Genomic DNA, 17,907 nt, shown 5'->3' on the forward strand with positions numbered 1-17,907 from the left:
GCTGAAAAGTTTTACAATCACTAGTTTTTTTATATTGTTTGAAGGATTGTTTCTAATGTTGGTTTACACTACACAACATTGCTGGTTTACAAAGAAATGTTCATTTATCTAGAAACAAAAATTCTGTTGCACTGCCACACTTGCCGGCGTGTTTCTTGAAACATAAAAGCCTAAAATGCCATTATATTATTATCTTTTGCTGTTTTTTATTTTATTATTATTATTACTTATTTATTTATTTTGATGCAGAAGGAATGTAATGTCTTTTGTTTTGTTACTTTTAGTTATTTGAGTTCTTTTTTTTTTTGGTATTAAACAGTGAATATGGGTCTAGGCTAAAACAAGACTGAATTTGGGCTGTCAGTGAATAGACGTCTAACCATAGCCCAAGAATAGACTAGACATCAGTTAGACAACTATTGAACGACTACATGTATACGTCTAATAGACAGTGAATATGGGCCTAGACTAAAACAAGACTGAATTAGGGCTGTCAGTGAATAGACGTCTAACCATAGCCCAAGAATAGACTAGACATCAGTTAGACGACTATTGAACGACTACATGTATACGTCTAATAGACAGTGAATATGGGTCTAGACTAAAACAAGACTGAATTAGGGCTGTCAGTGAATAGACGTCTAACCATAGCCCAAGAATAGACTAGACATCAGTTAGACGACTATTGAACGACTACATGTATACGTCTAATAGACAGTGAATATGGGTCTAGACTAAAACAAGACTGAATTAGGGCTGTCAGTGAATAGACGTCTAACCATAGCCCAAGAATAGACTAGACATCAGTTAGACGACTATTGAACGACTACATGTATACGTCTAATAGACAGTGAATATGGGTCTAGGCTAAAACAAGACTGAATTTGGGCTGTCAGTGAATAGACGTCTAACCATAGCCCAAGAATAGACTAGACATCAGTTAGACAACTATTGAACGACTACATGTATACGTCTAATAGACAGTGAATATGGGTCTAGACTAAAACAAGACTGAATTAGGGCTGTCAGTGAATAGACGTCTAACCATAGCCCAAGAATAGACTAGACATCAGTTAGACGACTATTGAACGACTACATGTATACGTCTAATAGACAGTGAATATGGGTCTAGGCTAAAACAAGACTGAATTAGGGCTGTCAGTGAATAGACGTCTAACCATAGCCCAAGAATAGACTAGACATCAGTTAGACGACTATTGAACGACTATGTATTTGTCTAATAGACAGTGAATATGGGTCTAGGCTAAAACAAGACTGAATTAGGGCTGTCAGTGAAAATTGAATAGACGTCTAACCATAGCCCAAGAATAGACTAGACATCAGTTAGACCATTATTGAACGACTACATGTATACGTCTAATAGACAGTGAATATGGGTCTAGGCTAAAACAAGACTGAATTAGGGCTGTCAGTGAATAGACGTCTAACCATAGCCCAAGAATAGACTAGACATCAGTTAGACGACTATTGAACGACTATGTATTTGTCTAATAGACAGTGAATATGGGTCTAGGCTAAAACAAGACTGAATTAGGGCTGTCAGTGAAAATTGAATAGACGTCTAACCATAGCCCAAGAATAGACTAGACATCAGTTAGACCATTATTGAACGACTACATGTATACGTCTAATAGACAGTGAATATGGGTCTAGGCTAAAACAAGACTGAATTAGGGCTGTCAGTGAATAGACGTCTAACCATAGCCCAAGAATAGACTAGACATCAGTTAGACGACTATTGAACGACTACATGTATACGTCTAATAGACAGTGAATATGGGTCTAGGCTAAAACAAGACTGAATTAGGGCTGTCAGTGAATAGACGTCTAACCATAGCCAAAGAATAGACTAGACATCAGTTAGACGACTATTGAACGACTACATGTATTCGTCTAATAGACAGTGAATATGGGTCTAGACTAAAACAAGACTGAATTAGGGCTGTCAGTGAAAATTGAATAGACGTCTAACCATAGCCCAAGAATAGACTAGACATCAGTTAGACCATTATTGAACGACTACATGTATACGTCTAATAGGCAGTGAATATGGGTCTAGGCTAAAACAAGACTGAATTAGGGCTGTCAGTGAAAATTGAATAGACGTCTAACCATAGCCCAAGAATAGACTAGACATCAGTTAGACCATTATTGAACGACTACATGTATACGTCTAATAGACAGTGAATATGGGTCTAGGCTAAAACAAGACTGAATTAGGGCTGTCAGTGAATAGACGTCTAACCATAGCCCAAGAATAGACTAGACATCAGTTAGACGACTATTGAACGACTACATGTATACGTCTAATAGGCAGTGAATATGGGTCTAGGCTAAAACAAGACTGAATTAGGGCTGTCAGTGAAAATTTATTAGACGTCTAACCATAGCCCAAGAATAGACTAGACATCAGTTAGACCATTATTGAACGACTACATGTATACATTTAATAGACAGTGAATATGGGTCTAGACTAAAACAAGACTGAATTTGGGCTGTCAGTGAAAATTAAATAGACGTCTAACCATAGCCCAAGAATAGACTAGACATCAGTTAGACCATTATTGAATGACTACATGTATACGTCTAATAGACAGTGAATATGGGTCTAGGCTAAAACAAGACTGAATTTTGGCTGTCAGTGAAAATTTATTAGACGTCTAACCATAGCCCAAGAATAGACTAGACATCAGTTAGACCATTATTGAACGACTACATGTATACGTCTAATAGGCAGTGAATATGGGTCTAGGCTAAAACAAGACTGAATTAGGGCTGTCAGTGAAAATTTATTAGACGTCTAACCATAGCCCAAGAATAGACTAGACATCAGTTAGACCATTATTGAACGACTACATGTATACATTTAATAGACAGTGAATATGGGTCTAGACTAAAACAAGACTGAATTTGGGCTGTCAGTGAAAATTAAATAGACGTCTAACCATAGCCCAAGAATAGACTAGACATCAGTTAGACGACTATTGAATGACTACATGTATACGTCTAATAGACAGTGAATATGGGTCTAGGCTAGCCTGACAAGCCAGACCCACATAAATGTAGGGTCTGGGCACTCTCCATAGACAGGGCTCAGCCAGAGGGGTGGGATAAACGGTTGTCTTTCAAACTCCCTCTCCACGCAATAGGTTAGCGCTAAAACCAATCAGAGCAATGAAGAAAGTGACGTAGTCAACTCCAAATACATCCTTCTTTTGTAAGAACGACCTCAGTGCAGTTTCATGTTATTTTCTCAGAGAAAAGCTTAACTTCAAGTCTTTCAGAGTGGCGGCCAAAGCCGATTCGAAAGAAAGTTGTTCGCTAGCAGCAGCCGTCGCTCTATCTCTGACGGAATTATGGTCGCAGGTCAGTCGTCATCATGTTAAACCCGCCCACCGACTCATGATTGGCCCGGTCGATTTTGGATTTTTGGAAATCCCAAGTGAACGGAGAGTTACTAGACTGCCCTTGGAAGCAAATGTAATTTGCTGCCGCTAGGGGCGCGTCTAGATTCTAGGCTAACATTTCTGACTTTATAACTCAAATTTGCGAGTTTTTTTATCTCACAATTCTGATATAACTCGCAACTGTGTATTATAAAGCCATAAATGAAAGAGATAAACTCGCAATACAGAGAAAAAAGTAACAATTGTGAGTTTATATCACAATTCTGACTTTTTAAACTCAAAATTGCGAGTTTATATCTCACAATACTGACTTTATAACTCACAATCGCAAGTTTATATCTCACAATTCTGATATAACTCGCAATTGTGTGTTATAAAGCCATAAATGCAGGAGATAAACTTGCAATTCTGAGGAAAAAAGTCACAATGAATTTCGACCTTTTTACAATTGCGTGATATAATCTCACAATCGCGAGTTATATCTCACAATTCTGACTTTATAACTAAAAAATTGCGAATTTATATCTTACAATTCTGACTTTATCTCAGAATTCTGATTTTATAAGCAAGTTTATTTCTCACAATTCTGAGTAAAAAGTCTGAATTTCAAGTTAGTATCACGTAATTCTGAGAAAAAAAAGTCAGAATTTTGAGATAAACTTGCAATTGCAAAAAAAAAACAAAAAAAAAACTGTGAGATAAAAAGTCGCTGTCGTTTTTTTTTTTTATCAGTGGCAGAAACAGGCTTCCATAGACTGCAATTGTATTATCAGATTTTTTTTTCAGATGGGTGCTGCATGTAATGTTTTGACTGTACTAAAGCATAAAAATACCACAGTACACATTTCAGAAACCTCCTTGTTGCCCCTTTTTTTGTGAACGGCCCTGGTCATGACTGCAAGATCTAAACTTTAAATTCTGAGGGGGGAAAAAAATCACAATTGTAAGTTTATATTTTGCAAATCTGACTTTGCATTTCTCAGAATTGCAAGACAAACTTTATAAACTAGCAATTCTGACTTTCTTACAATCCTGAATTGCGAGTTTGTCAGAATTGTGAGATATAAACTCTCAGTTGTGAGTTATAAAGTCAAAAAATGCAAGATATAAACTCGCAACTGTGAGAAATAAGTTTAGTAAAAATTACAAAAAAAAAGTCGCAATTCTTTTTTTATTCGCGAGTTTTATATCTCACAATTCTGACCTTATGAAAATTTTGAGGGGGCAAAAAGACTGTTATGTTCTCAGAATTGCGAGTTTATATATCAATTCTAATATAATAACTTGCTATTGTGTTATAAAGTGATTGTAAGATATAAACTCTGAGAAAAAAAGTCACAATTGTGAGTCTGTTTTGCAGTTTTGACCTTATAAACTCGCAATTCTGACTTTTTTCTCAGAACTTCATGATGTAAACTCACAATTGTGAGCTTTTAGCAGACCAATAGCAGGTTTATTTGCTACACACTTATTAGTCAATACCACAAACGGCATAGGAGGAGACAGACCATTTGGAGAAATAATAATGAGTAGTGGTGCTGCTGCCGATTTCTGTGGAAGCCCGTTTCCACCACTGAATAGAAAATTAAAAAAGGTTATTGCAACTGTCTCACAATTGCATGATACAAACTCACAATTCTGACTTTTCTTCTGAGATATTGTGAGATATAAACACGCAATTGCGAGTTATAAAGCCAAAATTCATAAAATTCTTTTTTTCTTGCAATAAATAAATAAAGACATGTTGACCAGAGATTTTGTCTTGTCATATAGCCCAAAAAGTATTTGGATATAAACCACAGAAATATCACTGCATCAGATAAGTTACCAAACTAAAACTTATATGCATTCATTAGTCTTTTATATCAAATATATTTACTGAATTTAGACAAATTATTATATAAATATTATCACAGCAATACTGGGATTAAAGGTCCTAGTTTAGATATAAACATTGATGTCTATGGTAGAGATAAAATAAAGCACTTCATCTTTTGAAAGCAATTGGCGCTTCAAATAACGTTTGTGTCAATTGCATTGTGTCGCCACTAGGTGGAAACAAGTAACTGTTAAAAAATGTATTTGTCATTGAATAGAGACTGATTCAAAAACGCTGATTCGTGATTATGATTATATGAACATTTATTAATTCAAACCACTTTTTCCATAGATTTATTATATAAAATTGGTGTATTAAATATATTTTAAATACATTTACTATGTATTAAACGTTTAATAATTCATTTAAACGAATTAAACAATTTTAAATAGACTGCAGCAACTGATTTTTTGCTTAGTTTCGAATTGAGGAGAAATCGTGATCTCGATTTGATCTAAAAAAAAAAAACTCGAACTAAAACTGAAACTAAAATATCTAAAAACTATAAAAAAAACTATAAAAAAAATTAAAATATATAAAAGAAATGTGTTCACAAAAATAAAAACGAAACTAAAACTAACAAAATTGTTAATGAACTAAATGTTATTGCAAATTTGAAAATATATTAAAGTAAAACGAATTTTAAAAAGCAAAACTATAATAACCTTGTTTCATATCTGATTTGTCCATAAGCGGTCTTTCCTTTTACGGAATGTGCGCTGGTTTCTATGGCAATGCCTTTGCGTTGTTATGCCAACGGTAAAGACAACAATAACGGTACTTATACAATATAGTTTGCAATACAGGTTTTGTTACGATATGCTAATTTGACATTATTTGTGGGTTTGTAGTGATTTGTAGAGATCAGTGAGTTTGCACAGCGATGGGACAGCGAGGTACTAAAGTCAGTCCGCTTACAATTGTCGAGGTGTGCGAACAACATCTTAGTGCACCCCCAAAACCCAGCACCAACATGGCGGTTCAACATCCTCATCCCCGCGATGAGACCCCTGTTGGTGCTGGAGGAGGAGGAGAAGAGGTAGGAGGAGTAGGAGAGGAGGGAGGAGGAGTAAGAGGAGATGGAGCAGGAGTAGGAGAGGAGGAAGGAGGAGTAAGAGGAGATGGAGCAGGAGTAGGAGAGGAGGAAGGAGGAGTAAGAGGAGATGGAGCAGGAGTAGGAGAGGAGGAAGGAGGAGTAAGAGGAGATGGAGCAGGAGTAGGAGAGGAGGAAGGAGGAGTAAGAGGAGATGGAGCAGGAGTAGGAGAGGAGGAAGGAGGAGTAAGAGGAGATGGAGCAGGAGTAGGAGAGGAGGAAGGAGGAGTAAGAGGAGATGGAGCAGGAGTAGGAGAGGAGGAAGGAGGAGTAAGAGGAGATGGAGCAGGAGTAGGAGAGGAGGAAGGAGGAGTAAGAGGAGATGGAGCAGGAGTAGGAGAGGAGGAAGGAGGAGTAAGAGGAGATGGAGCAGGAGTAGGAGAGGAGGAAGGAGGAGTAAGAGGAGATGGAGCAGGAGTAGGAGAGGAGGAAGGTGAGGAGAAGGAAAGGAAGGAGGAGGAGAAGGAGAGGAAAGAGGCAGGGAGAGCTGAGGAGAAAAGAAAGAGTAAGAAGTGGTGGCAGAAGCTTCACTCTTTCTTTCGAGCTGCCAAAAAACAGCCTCCAGAGAGCAGCTCAGTTCAGGGAGAGGTGCAGCAGCAGCAGGATGAGGAAGAGAAGAGGAAGGTGGCATGGGCTGGAAGAAGTAGTGATGGTAAATCACACAACCATGTTATGACAATGTGTTTTGTTTCTAAACAACTCTACTTTGATCATATAAAAACTAATATGATCAAACACAATATCAAAATGCACATCAGCACATGTTGAAGTCAAAATCCACTTCAAGGCCATGATTAGATCTGTATTCCATGACATGGTAAAACATTACTGTTTTATGTCTATATGTACAGTACTAATGTGTTCAAACATTCATCCAGTCATTCAAATGTATAATTACATGAAAGTTCGTTTTATTGTGAATACTGCCTGACACATCACAATTCCATGTTATTTAATTTTTAATAGACTACATCTTCAGCCGCTACACTGTGGGTGATCAGCTGGGGAAAGGTGGATTCGGCGTGGTGTACGAAGGGAGACGTTTGTGTGATGATCTTAAAGTAAGTAAACATAAATAACGCATTAACAAGCCAGCAAATGTTTGTTCTGTCTTGTCTTCATCCTATACTCTTAGCCCTTTTTGCATTTCTTAAATTAAGTTTTTTGTTTTGCTCATCAGGTGGCTGTGAAATATGTCACCAAGACAAAGGACATGGAATGTATTGTCATTGTAAGTACATTGCACTATATAAACAATATACTGTATAACATTAACACAAGTCCCTATTTGGGAAACCACCATCATAAAAACTCTATTCCTCTAGCCCGATCATCCAAACCCCCTTCCAAAAGAAATCGCCCTCACCATCCTGGCTAATAAAGGTCCCAGCGTGCCAGAAATCATCAGGCTGCTGGACTGGACGGACCACCCCGACCACTTCGTCATGGTCCTCGAATGTCCCTGTCCCTGTGAGAATCTGGAGGAGTTCATCAGGTGTCACGGTGGACGCCTCAACGAAGAAACAACAAGGCGGATCATGTGGCAGGTGGCTCAGGCTGCAAACACGTGCTTCCTCCGCGGAGTGCTCCACCGTGACATAAAACTGGAGAACCTCCTGATAAACAGGGAGACATCCAACGTCAAGCTGATTGACTTCGGATGCGGGGACATTCTGGTGAGGTCACCGTACAGGTCATACCATGGTATGTATGATATAGTTCATTTCTTCTATTCTAATTGATACAGATCATTCCTGTGTTAAAGCAAACTTACACATTATACAATCTCCGCTCTCCTCCAGGCACAGCAGCGTACTCCCCTCCAGAGTACCAGCGCATGGGGAGGTACTATGGCGGGCCAGCGACGGTCTGGTCACTAGGGGTTGTGATGTTCGAATTGTTGTATGGACATTTACCCTGTGACTACGACCTGTTCCGGCTGCATTACAAGCGCTGCTCCAAAACCGACCTGTCGAAAGGTGAGACTAATTCAGAAACATCTTACAGCTTAGAATAACAGTCAAATAGAGCAGATGCGAAGTGTAAGGTTCTCAAATGTCCTTCCCATCTTCCTGCACAGAATGCTGTCACCTCCTCAGGGCTCTCCTCCACGAAAAGCCAAGTCGGCGACTTGGCCTGGGGCGAATCATGTCCCACAACTGGTTTAAGGTAGTGAACCTGAGATCAGATAAAAAAAATAAAATCTCATTGGAAGAAACCAAAAGGTCAAACCCTGTTGTTTTTTCTGTTGTTTCAGGTCGTCTTATAAGACCACTCCAGTTGGCGTCTCTTATGCAGCTTTGCGTCTTGCGGTCTGCAGTGGGAGACACTTCCATCCCTTCTCTCGCTTTTGCGTCTTGCGGGGTGAGCAAGCCTCGTGTAGCGTCTTGCGCCTTGGCTTGAGGAAGCAGTATTAGCGACTGGCGGTATTGCTTCCAGAGGGATGTGTACATATTGTTTACATGTACATACTTCTTTTGGTTGCCCCTTTTTGTTTGTCCAATCACAGCCACTGCATTCTTGAGGTTTCTAAGATAAAGATCCGCTGATTCCGCTAATCCGCTCCGTGTTTTTCCGCCCGCTCCGCAGCATCACTCACAATCTGTGCGCCCGCTCACGAAGTTCGTTGCGTTAACAGGTAGACGCAGTACATCCACATTACAGTCAATGGTTCATCCGCTGAATTAGTAATTTGGTAGTTTGTTTTTGTATTTCTGTCGGTAATGATTTGCTCTCGGTCTTCTAAAAGTCCTAACAACAAAATATCCACGTTAGAATTAGAATGTCTAATCAAATTATTATACCTGATTAGATCTAATAGAAATAAAACAAAATGTGCTGTTGTTGGCACACTTTGTAGACAAAACCTTCACAAAAGAGCAGACAAAGAGAGAAAGATCAAGGCAGTTCAAAATTGCAAACATAAATTCAAAGCTCCAACAAGTCATCAAGTAAATCAAAGAATATTTACCAGTTTTTCTCATTTTATTTATTGTAATTAGGTGTATTTCCCATTATAATCACTTGTGATGACACTAGTAATCTATTACACATCATATTTATAATATTTTATTTAAAAAAATATTAATAGTAGGCCTATAAATAGTTAAAAAATGTATAATATAAACATTCTAAATGACTGTTTATTAGTATATAATATAGATTTATGCTGTAAAATATTAAATTAAATGTCTTACAACCCAGCATTTTTATAGTAAGATTCAAACCCATGTGAAATACATAATTATTTTAAAAATAATTTAATAATTTACTTTTACAAAAAGTCATATTTATCTTCATAAAGTTAACATTACCAAAATAAAACCAACCAAATGAAAATTTCAATGTTTAATTCTTTTCATTTCTGGAACAATATGTTGTACACTAAAGTTGTAACCTTCCAAAAAAACAGACTAAACAGAGAGTTTGTTGGCCATTAGCGACTATAGGTGGAAAGATTTATCTGATTCTAATGTGATGAAAAGCATTTTCTGGTTCTTATCAGAGAAGAATTTGGTGCACTTGTACACTGTCCCTATCAAATAAACTACAAATAATATGTAGACCTATATGATAAACTAAACCAGTAATATTACCTTAAATACCAGAATTCAGAGATTTACCCTAACTACTCACTTTGCCCCACAGCTGCCATTTTGGCGAAAAAAATACTAGCTAGCTTACCAATTCACGCTAATATTTAGCTAAATGATTTGCATGGTTTTACATGTTGCTAAATCATCTATATGTATCATAAATATTTTAGACCTGGATAAATTTGCTTTAATTTAACAACCATCAACCATCTGTTATGCTAAAATTTTACTTTGACAAGCCAAAAACTGTTTTTAAAGTAAACGGGTTCCAAAATACAGGGGGTGGGTCAACTTCCCCAAAATACTTCCATTGAAGATGAGGCAGAAGCAGGATCAGAGAGTACGGGAGAGCCTACAATCATTAAAACATCTAACTAATAAAGTCTGTAATTATTACTGAGTGTGCTGTCTTCTTTTTTATTTGTATTAACAAGCACTCACCTCCTTGGTGGTGTGGTACCTTTTATTGGTATGGGCCCTGCCCCTCAAAATGCATGTGAACGGCCCTGGTCATGATTGCAAACTTTCAATTCTGAGAAAAAAAAAAAAGTCACAATTGTGAGTTTATATCTTGCAATTCTGATTTTGCATGTTTGAATTGCACGTTTGTCTTGCAATTCTGATTTTATAAACTAGCAATTCTGACTTTACAATCCTGAATTGCGAGTTTGTCTCTTTATAAACAGAATTGTGAGATATAAACTCTCAGTTGTGAGTTATAAAGTCAGAATTGCAGAAACCCGCGACTTGGAGAAATAATAAGTAAGTTTAGTAAAAATTACTAAATAAAAACTCGCAATTCTTCTGTTTTGTTAGATCAAAAACTTGCAAATTTGAGTTATAAAGTTAGAATTGTGATGTAAACTTACAATTCTGACTTTATAACTCAAATTTGCGAGTTTTTTTATCTCACAATTCTGATATAACTCGCAACTGTGTATTATAAAGCCATAAATGCAAGAGATAAACTCGCAACACTGAGAAAAAAGTAACAATTGTGAGTTTATATCACAATTCTGACTTTTTAAACTCAAAATTGCGAATTTATATCTTACAATTCTGACTTTATCTCAGAATTCTGATTTTATAAGCAAGTTTATTTCTCACAATTCTGAGTAAAAAGTCTGAATTTCAAGTTAGTATCACATAATTCTGAGAAAAATAAGTCAGAATTTTGAGATAAACTTGCAATTTGTAAACTTTCAATTGCAAAAAAAAAAAAAAAAAGTGAGATAAAAAGTCGCAGTCAAGTTTTTTTTTTATTTTTTTTTATCAGTGGTAGAAACAGGCTTCCATAGACTGCAATTGTATTATCAGATTTTTTTTTCAGATGGGTGCTGCATGTAATGTTTTGACTGTACTAAAGCATAAAAATACCACAGTACACATTTCAGAAACCTCCTTGTTGCCCCCTTTTTTGTGAACGGCCCTGGTCATGACTGCAAGATCTAAACTTTAAATTCTGAGGGGGAAAAAAAATCACAATTGTGAGTTTATATTTTGCAAATCTGACTTTGCATTTCTCAGAATTGTAAGACAAGCTTTATAAACTAGCAATTCTGACTTTCTTACAATCCTGAATTGCGAGTTTGTCAGAATTGTGAGATAGAAACTCTCAGTTGTGAGTTATAAAGTCAAAAATGCAAGATATAAACTCGCAACTGTGAGAAATAAGTAAGTTTAGTAAAAATTACTAAAAAAAAGTCGCAATTCTCTTTTTATTCGCGAGTTTTATATCTCACAATTCTGACCTTATGAAAATTTTGAGGGGGCAAAAAGACTGTTATGTTCTCAGAATTGCGAGTTTATATATCACAATTCTAATATAATAACTTACTATTGTGTTATAAAGTGATTGTAAGATATAAACTCTGAGAAAAAAAGTCACAATTGTGAGTCTGTTTTGCAGTTTTGACCTTATGTAGCCGGCTCGGCTACCCCTCTGCGTTGTGTTGTGTGTAGGGAAATAAACACCGGAGTCAGTCTGCTGGTTGAGTTGTATTTTATGGTGTCTTTTCTGCATAAGTAGAAAACATGCAGTTAATTATTCGTTGTACAATCTTGCCTGCTCCTGCTAAACATCCACACACAAAAAAGAAATCAGCAGTCACGCTTCACAGGCCAACTTTTACACTGACAAGGTCACACTGCGTTCCCTCGATTAAAACTACACTTTTGCAGGTAAAACAACTTTAAACTCGGTTCCAAAGAAAGTCAACATATTCATGTAACTCATTTAGTCAGCGTAACATCGTATGTAGTGATTATTTCCATTTTTACATGTTTTTGAACAGGATTGAACAAAATGCACACCTCGCTCTGCTCAGACCTCCCGCGGACTGAAGCAAGAGCGTGGCGTGCAGCGCGCCAATGACGTCACCGCGCCAACGCGCGTGGAACCCATCGAAAAACTAAACACCCCTTCTCCTTTTCTTTTCCCACATATAGAGATAAACATATTAATTACAACAGAGGAACATAAGGATTTTGAGTGAATTAATAAAAACACAATTTAGAAATCGACACCTGCTACACTTATAAACTCGCAATTCTGACTTTTTTTCTCAGAACTTCATGATATAAACTCACAATTGTGAGCTTTTAGCAGACCAATAGCAGGTTTATTTGCTACACACTTATTAGTCAATACCACAAACGGTATAGGAGGAGACAGACCATTTGGAGAAATAATAATGAGTAGTGGTGCTGCTGCCGATTTCTGTGGAAGCCCGTTTCCACCACTGAATAGAAAATTAAAAAAGGTTATTGCAACTGTCTCACAATTGCATGATACAAACTCACAATTCTGACTTTTCTTCTGAGATATTGTGAGATATAAACACGCATTTATTTTAAATACATTTACTATGTATTAAATGTTTAATAATTCATTTAAACGAATTAAACAATTTTAAATAGACTGCAGCAACTGATATTTTGCTTAGTTTCGAATTAAGGAGAAATCGTGATCTCGATTTGATCTAAAAAAAAAACTCGAACTAAAACTGAAACTAAAATATATAAAAACTATAAAAAAACTATAAAAAAATTAAAATATATAAAAGAAATGTGTTCACAAAAATAAAAACGAAACTAAAACTAACAAAATTGTTAATGAACTAAATGTTATTGCAAATTTGAAAATATATTAAAGTAAAACGAATTTTAAAAAGCAAAACTATAATAACCTTGTTTCATATCTGATTTGTCCATAAGCGGTCTTTCCTTTTACGGAATGTGCGCTGGTTTCTATGGCAATGCCTTTGCGTTGTTATGCCAACGGTAAAGACAACAATAACGGTACGTATACAATATAGTTTGCAATACAGATTTTGTTACGATATGCTAATTTGACATTATTTGTGGGTTTGTAGAGATTTGTAGAGATCAGTGAGTTTGCACAGCGATGGGACAGCGAGGTACTAAAGTCAGTCCGCTTACAATTGTCGAGGTGTGCGAACAACATCTTAGTGCACCCCCAAAACCCAGCACCAACATGGCGGTTCAACATCCTCATCCCCGCGATGAGACCCCTGTTGGTGCTGGAGGAGGAGGAGAAGAGGTAGGAGAGGAGGAAGGAGGAGTAAGAGGAGATGGAGCAGGAGTAGGAGAGGAGGAAGGAGGAGTAAGAGGAGATGGAGCAGGAGTAGGAGAGGAGGAAGGAGGAGTAAGAGGAGATGGAGCAGGAGTAGGAGAGGAGGAAGGTGAGGAGAAGGAAAGGAAGGAGGAGGAGAAGGAGAGGAAAGAGGCAGGGAGAGCTGAGGAGAAAAGAAAGAGTAAGAAGTGGTGGCAGAAGCTTCACTCTTTCTTTCGAGCTGCCAAAAAACAGCCTCCAGAGAGCAGCTCAGTTCAGGGAGAGGTGCAGCAGCAGCAGGATGAGGAAGAGAAGAGGAAGGTGGCATGGGCTGGAAGAAGTAGTGATGGTAAATCACACAACCATGTTATGACAATGTGTTTTGTTTCTAAACAACTCTACTTTGATCATATAAAAACTAATATGATCAAACGCAATATCAAAATGCACATCAACACATGTTGAAGTCAAAATCCACTTCAAGGCCATGATTAGATCTGTATTCCATGACATGGTAAAACATTACTGTTTTATGTCTATGTGTACAGTACTAATGTGTTCAAACATTCATCCAGTCATTCAAATGTATAATTACATGAAAGTTCGTTTTATTGTGAATACTGCCTGACACATCACAATTCCATGTAATTTAATTTTTAATAGACTACATCTTCAGCCGCTACACTGTGGGTGATCAGCTGGGGAAAGGTGGATTCGGCGTGGTGTACGAAGGGAGACGTTTGTGTGATGATCTTAAAGTAAGTAAACATAAATAACGCATTAACAAGCCAGCAAATGTTTGTTCTGTCTTGTCTTCATCCTATACTCTTAGCCCTTTTTGCATTTCTTAAATTAAGTTTTTTGTTTTGCTCATCAGGTGGCTGTGAAATATGTCACCAAGACAAAGGACATGGAATGTATTGTCATTGTAAGTACATTGCACTATATAAACAATATACTGTATAACATTAACACAAGTCCCTATTTGGGAAACCACCATCATAAAAACTCTATTCCTCTAGCCCGATCATCCAAACCCCCTTCCAAAAGAAATCGCCCTCACCATCCTGGCTAATAAAGGTCCCAGCGTGCCAGAAATCATCAGGCTGCTGGACTGGACGGACCACCCTGACCACTTCGTCATGGTCCTCGAATGTCCCTGTCCCTGTGAGAATCTGGAGGAGTTCATCAGGCGTCACGGTGGACGCCTCAACGAAGAAACAACAAGGCGGATCATGTGGCAGGTGGCTCAGGCTGCAAACACGTGCTTCCTCCGCGGAGTGCTCCACCGTGACATAAAACTGGAGAACCTCCTGATAAACAGGGAGACATCCAACGTCAAGCTGATTGACTTCGGATGCGGGGACATTCTGGTGAGGTCACCGTACAGGTCATACCATGGTATGTATGATATAGTTCATTTCTTCTATTCTAATTGATACAGATCATTCCTGTGTTAAAGCAAACTTACACATTATACAATCTCCGCTCTCCTCCAGGCACAGCAGCGTACTCCCCTCCAGAGTACCAGCGCATGGGGAGGTACTATGGCGGGCCAGCGACGGTCTGGTCACTAGGGGTTGTGATGTTCGAATTGTTGTATGGACATTTACCCTGTGACTACGACCTGTTCCGGCTGCATTACAAGCGCTGCTCCAAAACCGACCTGTCGAAAGGTGAGACTAATTCAGAAACATCTTACAGCTTAGAATAACAGTCAAATAGAGCAGATGCGAAGTGTAAGGTTCTCAAATGTCCTTCCCATCTTCCTGCACAGAATGCTGTCACCTCCTCAGGGCTCTCCTCCACGAAAAGCCAAGTCGGCGACTTGGCCTGGGGCGAATCATGTCCCACAACTGGTTTAAGGTAGTGAACCTGAGATCAGATAAAAAAAATAAAATCTCATAGGAAGAAACCAAAAGGTCAAACCCTGTTGTTTTTTCTGTTGTTTCAGGTCGTCTTATAAGACCACTCCAGTTGGCGTCTCTTATGCAGCTTTGCGTCTTGCGGTCTGCAGTGGGAGACACTTCCATCCCTTCTCTCGCTTTTGCGTCTTGCGGGGTGAGCAAGCCTCGTGTAGCGTCTTGCGCCTTGGCTTGAGGAAGCAGTATTAGCGTCTGGCGGTATTGCTTCCAGAGGGATGTGTACATATTGTTTACATGTACATACTTCTTTTGGTTGCCCCTTTTTGTTTGTCCAATCACAGCCACCGCATTCTTGAGGTTTCTAAGATAAAGATCCGCTGATTCCGCTAATCCGCTCCGTGTTTTTCCGCCCGCTCCGCAGCATCACTCACAATCTGTGCGCCCGCTCACGAAGTTCGTTGCGTTAACAGGTAGACGCAGTACATCCACATTACAGTCAATGGTTCATCCGCTGAATTAGTAATTTGGTAGTTTGTTTTTGTATTTCTGTCGGTAATGATTTGCTCTCGGTCTTCTAAAAGTCCTAACAACAAAATATCCACGTTAGAATTAGAATGTCTAATCAAATTATTATACCTGATTAGATCTAATAGAAATAAAACAAAATGTGCTGTTGTTGGCACACTTTGTAGACAAAACCTTCACAAAAGAGCAGACAAAGAGAGAAAGATCAAGGCAGTTCAAAATTGCAAACATAAATTCAAAGCTCCAACAAGTCATCAAGTAAATCAAAGAATATTTAGCAGTTTTTCTCATTTTATTTATTGTAATTAGGTGTATTTCCCATTATAATCACTTGTGATGACACTAGTAATCTATTACACATCATATTTATAATATTTTATTTAAAAAAATATTAATAGTAGGCCTATAAATAGTTTAAAAATGTATAATATAAACATTCTAAATGTTTATTAGGATATAATATAGATTTATGCTGTAAAATATTAAATTAAATGTCTTACAACCCAGCATTTTTATAGTAAGATTCAAACCCATGTGAAATACATAATTATTTTAAAAATAATTTAATAATTTACTTTTACAAAAAGTCATATTTATCTTCATAAAGTTAACATTACCAAAATAAAACCAACCAAATGAAAATTTCAATGTTTAATTCTTTTCATTTCTGGAACAATATGTTGTACACTAAAGTTGTAACCTTCCAAAAAAACAGACTAAACAGAGAGTTTGTTGGCCATTAGCGACTATAGGTGGAAAGATTTATCTGATTCTAATGTGATGAAAAGCATTTTCTGGTTCTTATCAGAGAAGAATTTGGTGCACTTTTACACTGTCCCTATCAAATAAACTACAAATAATATGTAGACCTATATGATAAACTAAACCAGTAATATTACCTTAAATACCAGAATTCAGAGATTTACCCTAACTACTCACTTTGCCCCACAGCTGCCATTTTGGCGAAAAAAATACTAGCTAGCTTACCAATTCACGCTAATATTTATAGCTAAATGATTTGCATGGTTTTACATGTTGCTAAATCACCTATATGTATCATAAATATTTTAGACCTGGATAAATTTGCTTTAATTTAACAACCATCAACCATCTGTTATGCTAAAATTTTACTTTGACAAGCCAAAAACTGTTTTTAAAGTAAACGGGTTCCAAAATACATGGTCAAATCACAGTAAAAGTTTACAATTTCCAAAATACAGGGGGTGGGTCAACTTCCCCAAAATACTTCCATTGAAGATGAGGCAGAAGCAGGATCAGAGAGTACGGGAGAGCCTACAATCATTAAAACATCTAACTAATAAAGTCTGAAATTATTACTGAGTGTGCTGTCTTCTTTTTTATTTGTATTAACAAGCACCCACCTCCTTGGTGGTGTGGTACCTTTTATTGGTATGGGCCCTGCCCCTCAAAATGCCTGTGAACGGCCCTGGTCATGATTGCAGGATATAAACTTTCAATAGGCTATATGTCGAACGTCACCTGACCAACCCCGGAAAACAGGTCTCATTGCTTCCGCTTGTCGGAGAACGTGTTAATAGCCGTAATAAATAATGGCGATATCGACGGACTTTTAAGGTAATCAGTTAAACAAGCCAGCTGTTTATTGTGGACGTTTCATTCGATATTTATATATAAATGTTAGTGAAAAGAATAAAAATTTAAAACTTTTATATATCAATCCACATATGTGATGGACATTGGTTATAATCATTTTTAGTGTCTACTTTGAATGAATCTTGAGTAAATCATGTTCATATTTAAAGAGGGATATGCAAAACGCGTGAACCGGAAGCAACGAGACCTGTTTAGCAGAAAACGGAAGCCTGTTGGGCATAACCCCTATTCTGAGAAAAAAAAAAAATCACAATTGTGAGTTTATATCTTGCAATTCTGATTTTGCATGTTTGAATTGCACGTTTGTCTTGC

At 37.4% G+C, this 17,907-nt stretch overlaps 2 protein-coding genes across 2 annotated transcripts; both read left to right on the plus strand.

Annotated features, from left to right (window-relative positions):
* Positions 1 to 6,190: 6,190 nt before the first annotated feature.
* Positions 6,191 to 8,669, plus strand: LOC141297498 (serine/threonine-protein kinase pim-1-like). Its single transcript, XM_073827923.1, has 8 exons — positions 6,191 to 6,397; positions 6,869 to 7,052; positions 7,367 to 7,461; positions 7,581 to 7,631; positions 7,726 to 8,104; positions 8,203 to 8,379; positions 8,481 to 8,569; positions 8,658 to 8,669. The coding sequence occupies exons 1-8, from the start codon at positions 6,191 to 6,193 to the stop codon at positions 8,667 to 8,669; spliced, it is 1,194 nt and encodes a 397-aa protein (XP_073684024.1).
* A 4,733-nt stretch (positions 8,670 to 13,402) lies between these two features.
* On the plus strand, positions 13,403 to 15,536 carry LOC141297499 (serine/threonine-protein kinase pim-1-like). Its single transcript, XM_073827924.1, has 8 exons — positions 13,403 to 13,621; positions 13,727 to 13,919; positions 14,234 to 14,328; positions 14,448 to 14,498; positions 14,593 to 14,971; positions 15,070 to 15,246; positions 15,348 to 15,436; positions 15,525 to 15,536. The coding sequence occupies exons 1-8, from the start codon at positions 13,403 to 13,405 to the stop codon at positions 15,534 to 15,536; spliced, it is 1,215 nt and encodes a 404-aa protein (XP_073684025.1).
* The last annotated feature ends 2,371 nt before the right edge of the window (positions 15,537 to 17,907 follow it).

Source organism: Garra rufa, chromosome 22, assembly GCF_049309525.1.
Source record: "Garra rufa chromosome 22, GarRuf1.0, whole genome shotgun sequence".
NCBI classification, from domain to species: domain Eukaryota; kingdom Metazoa; phylum Chordata; class Actinopteri; order Cypriniformes; family Cyprinidae; genus Garra; species Garra rufa.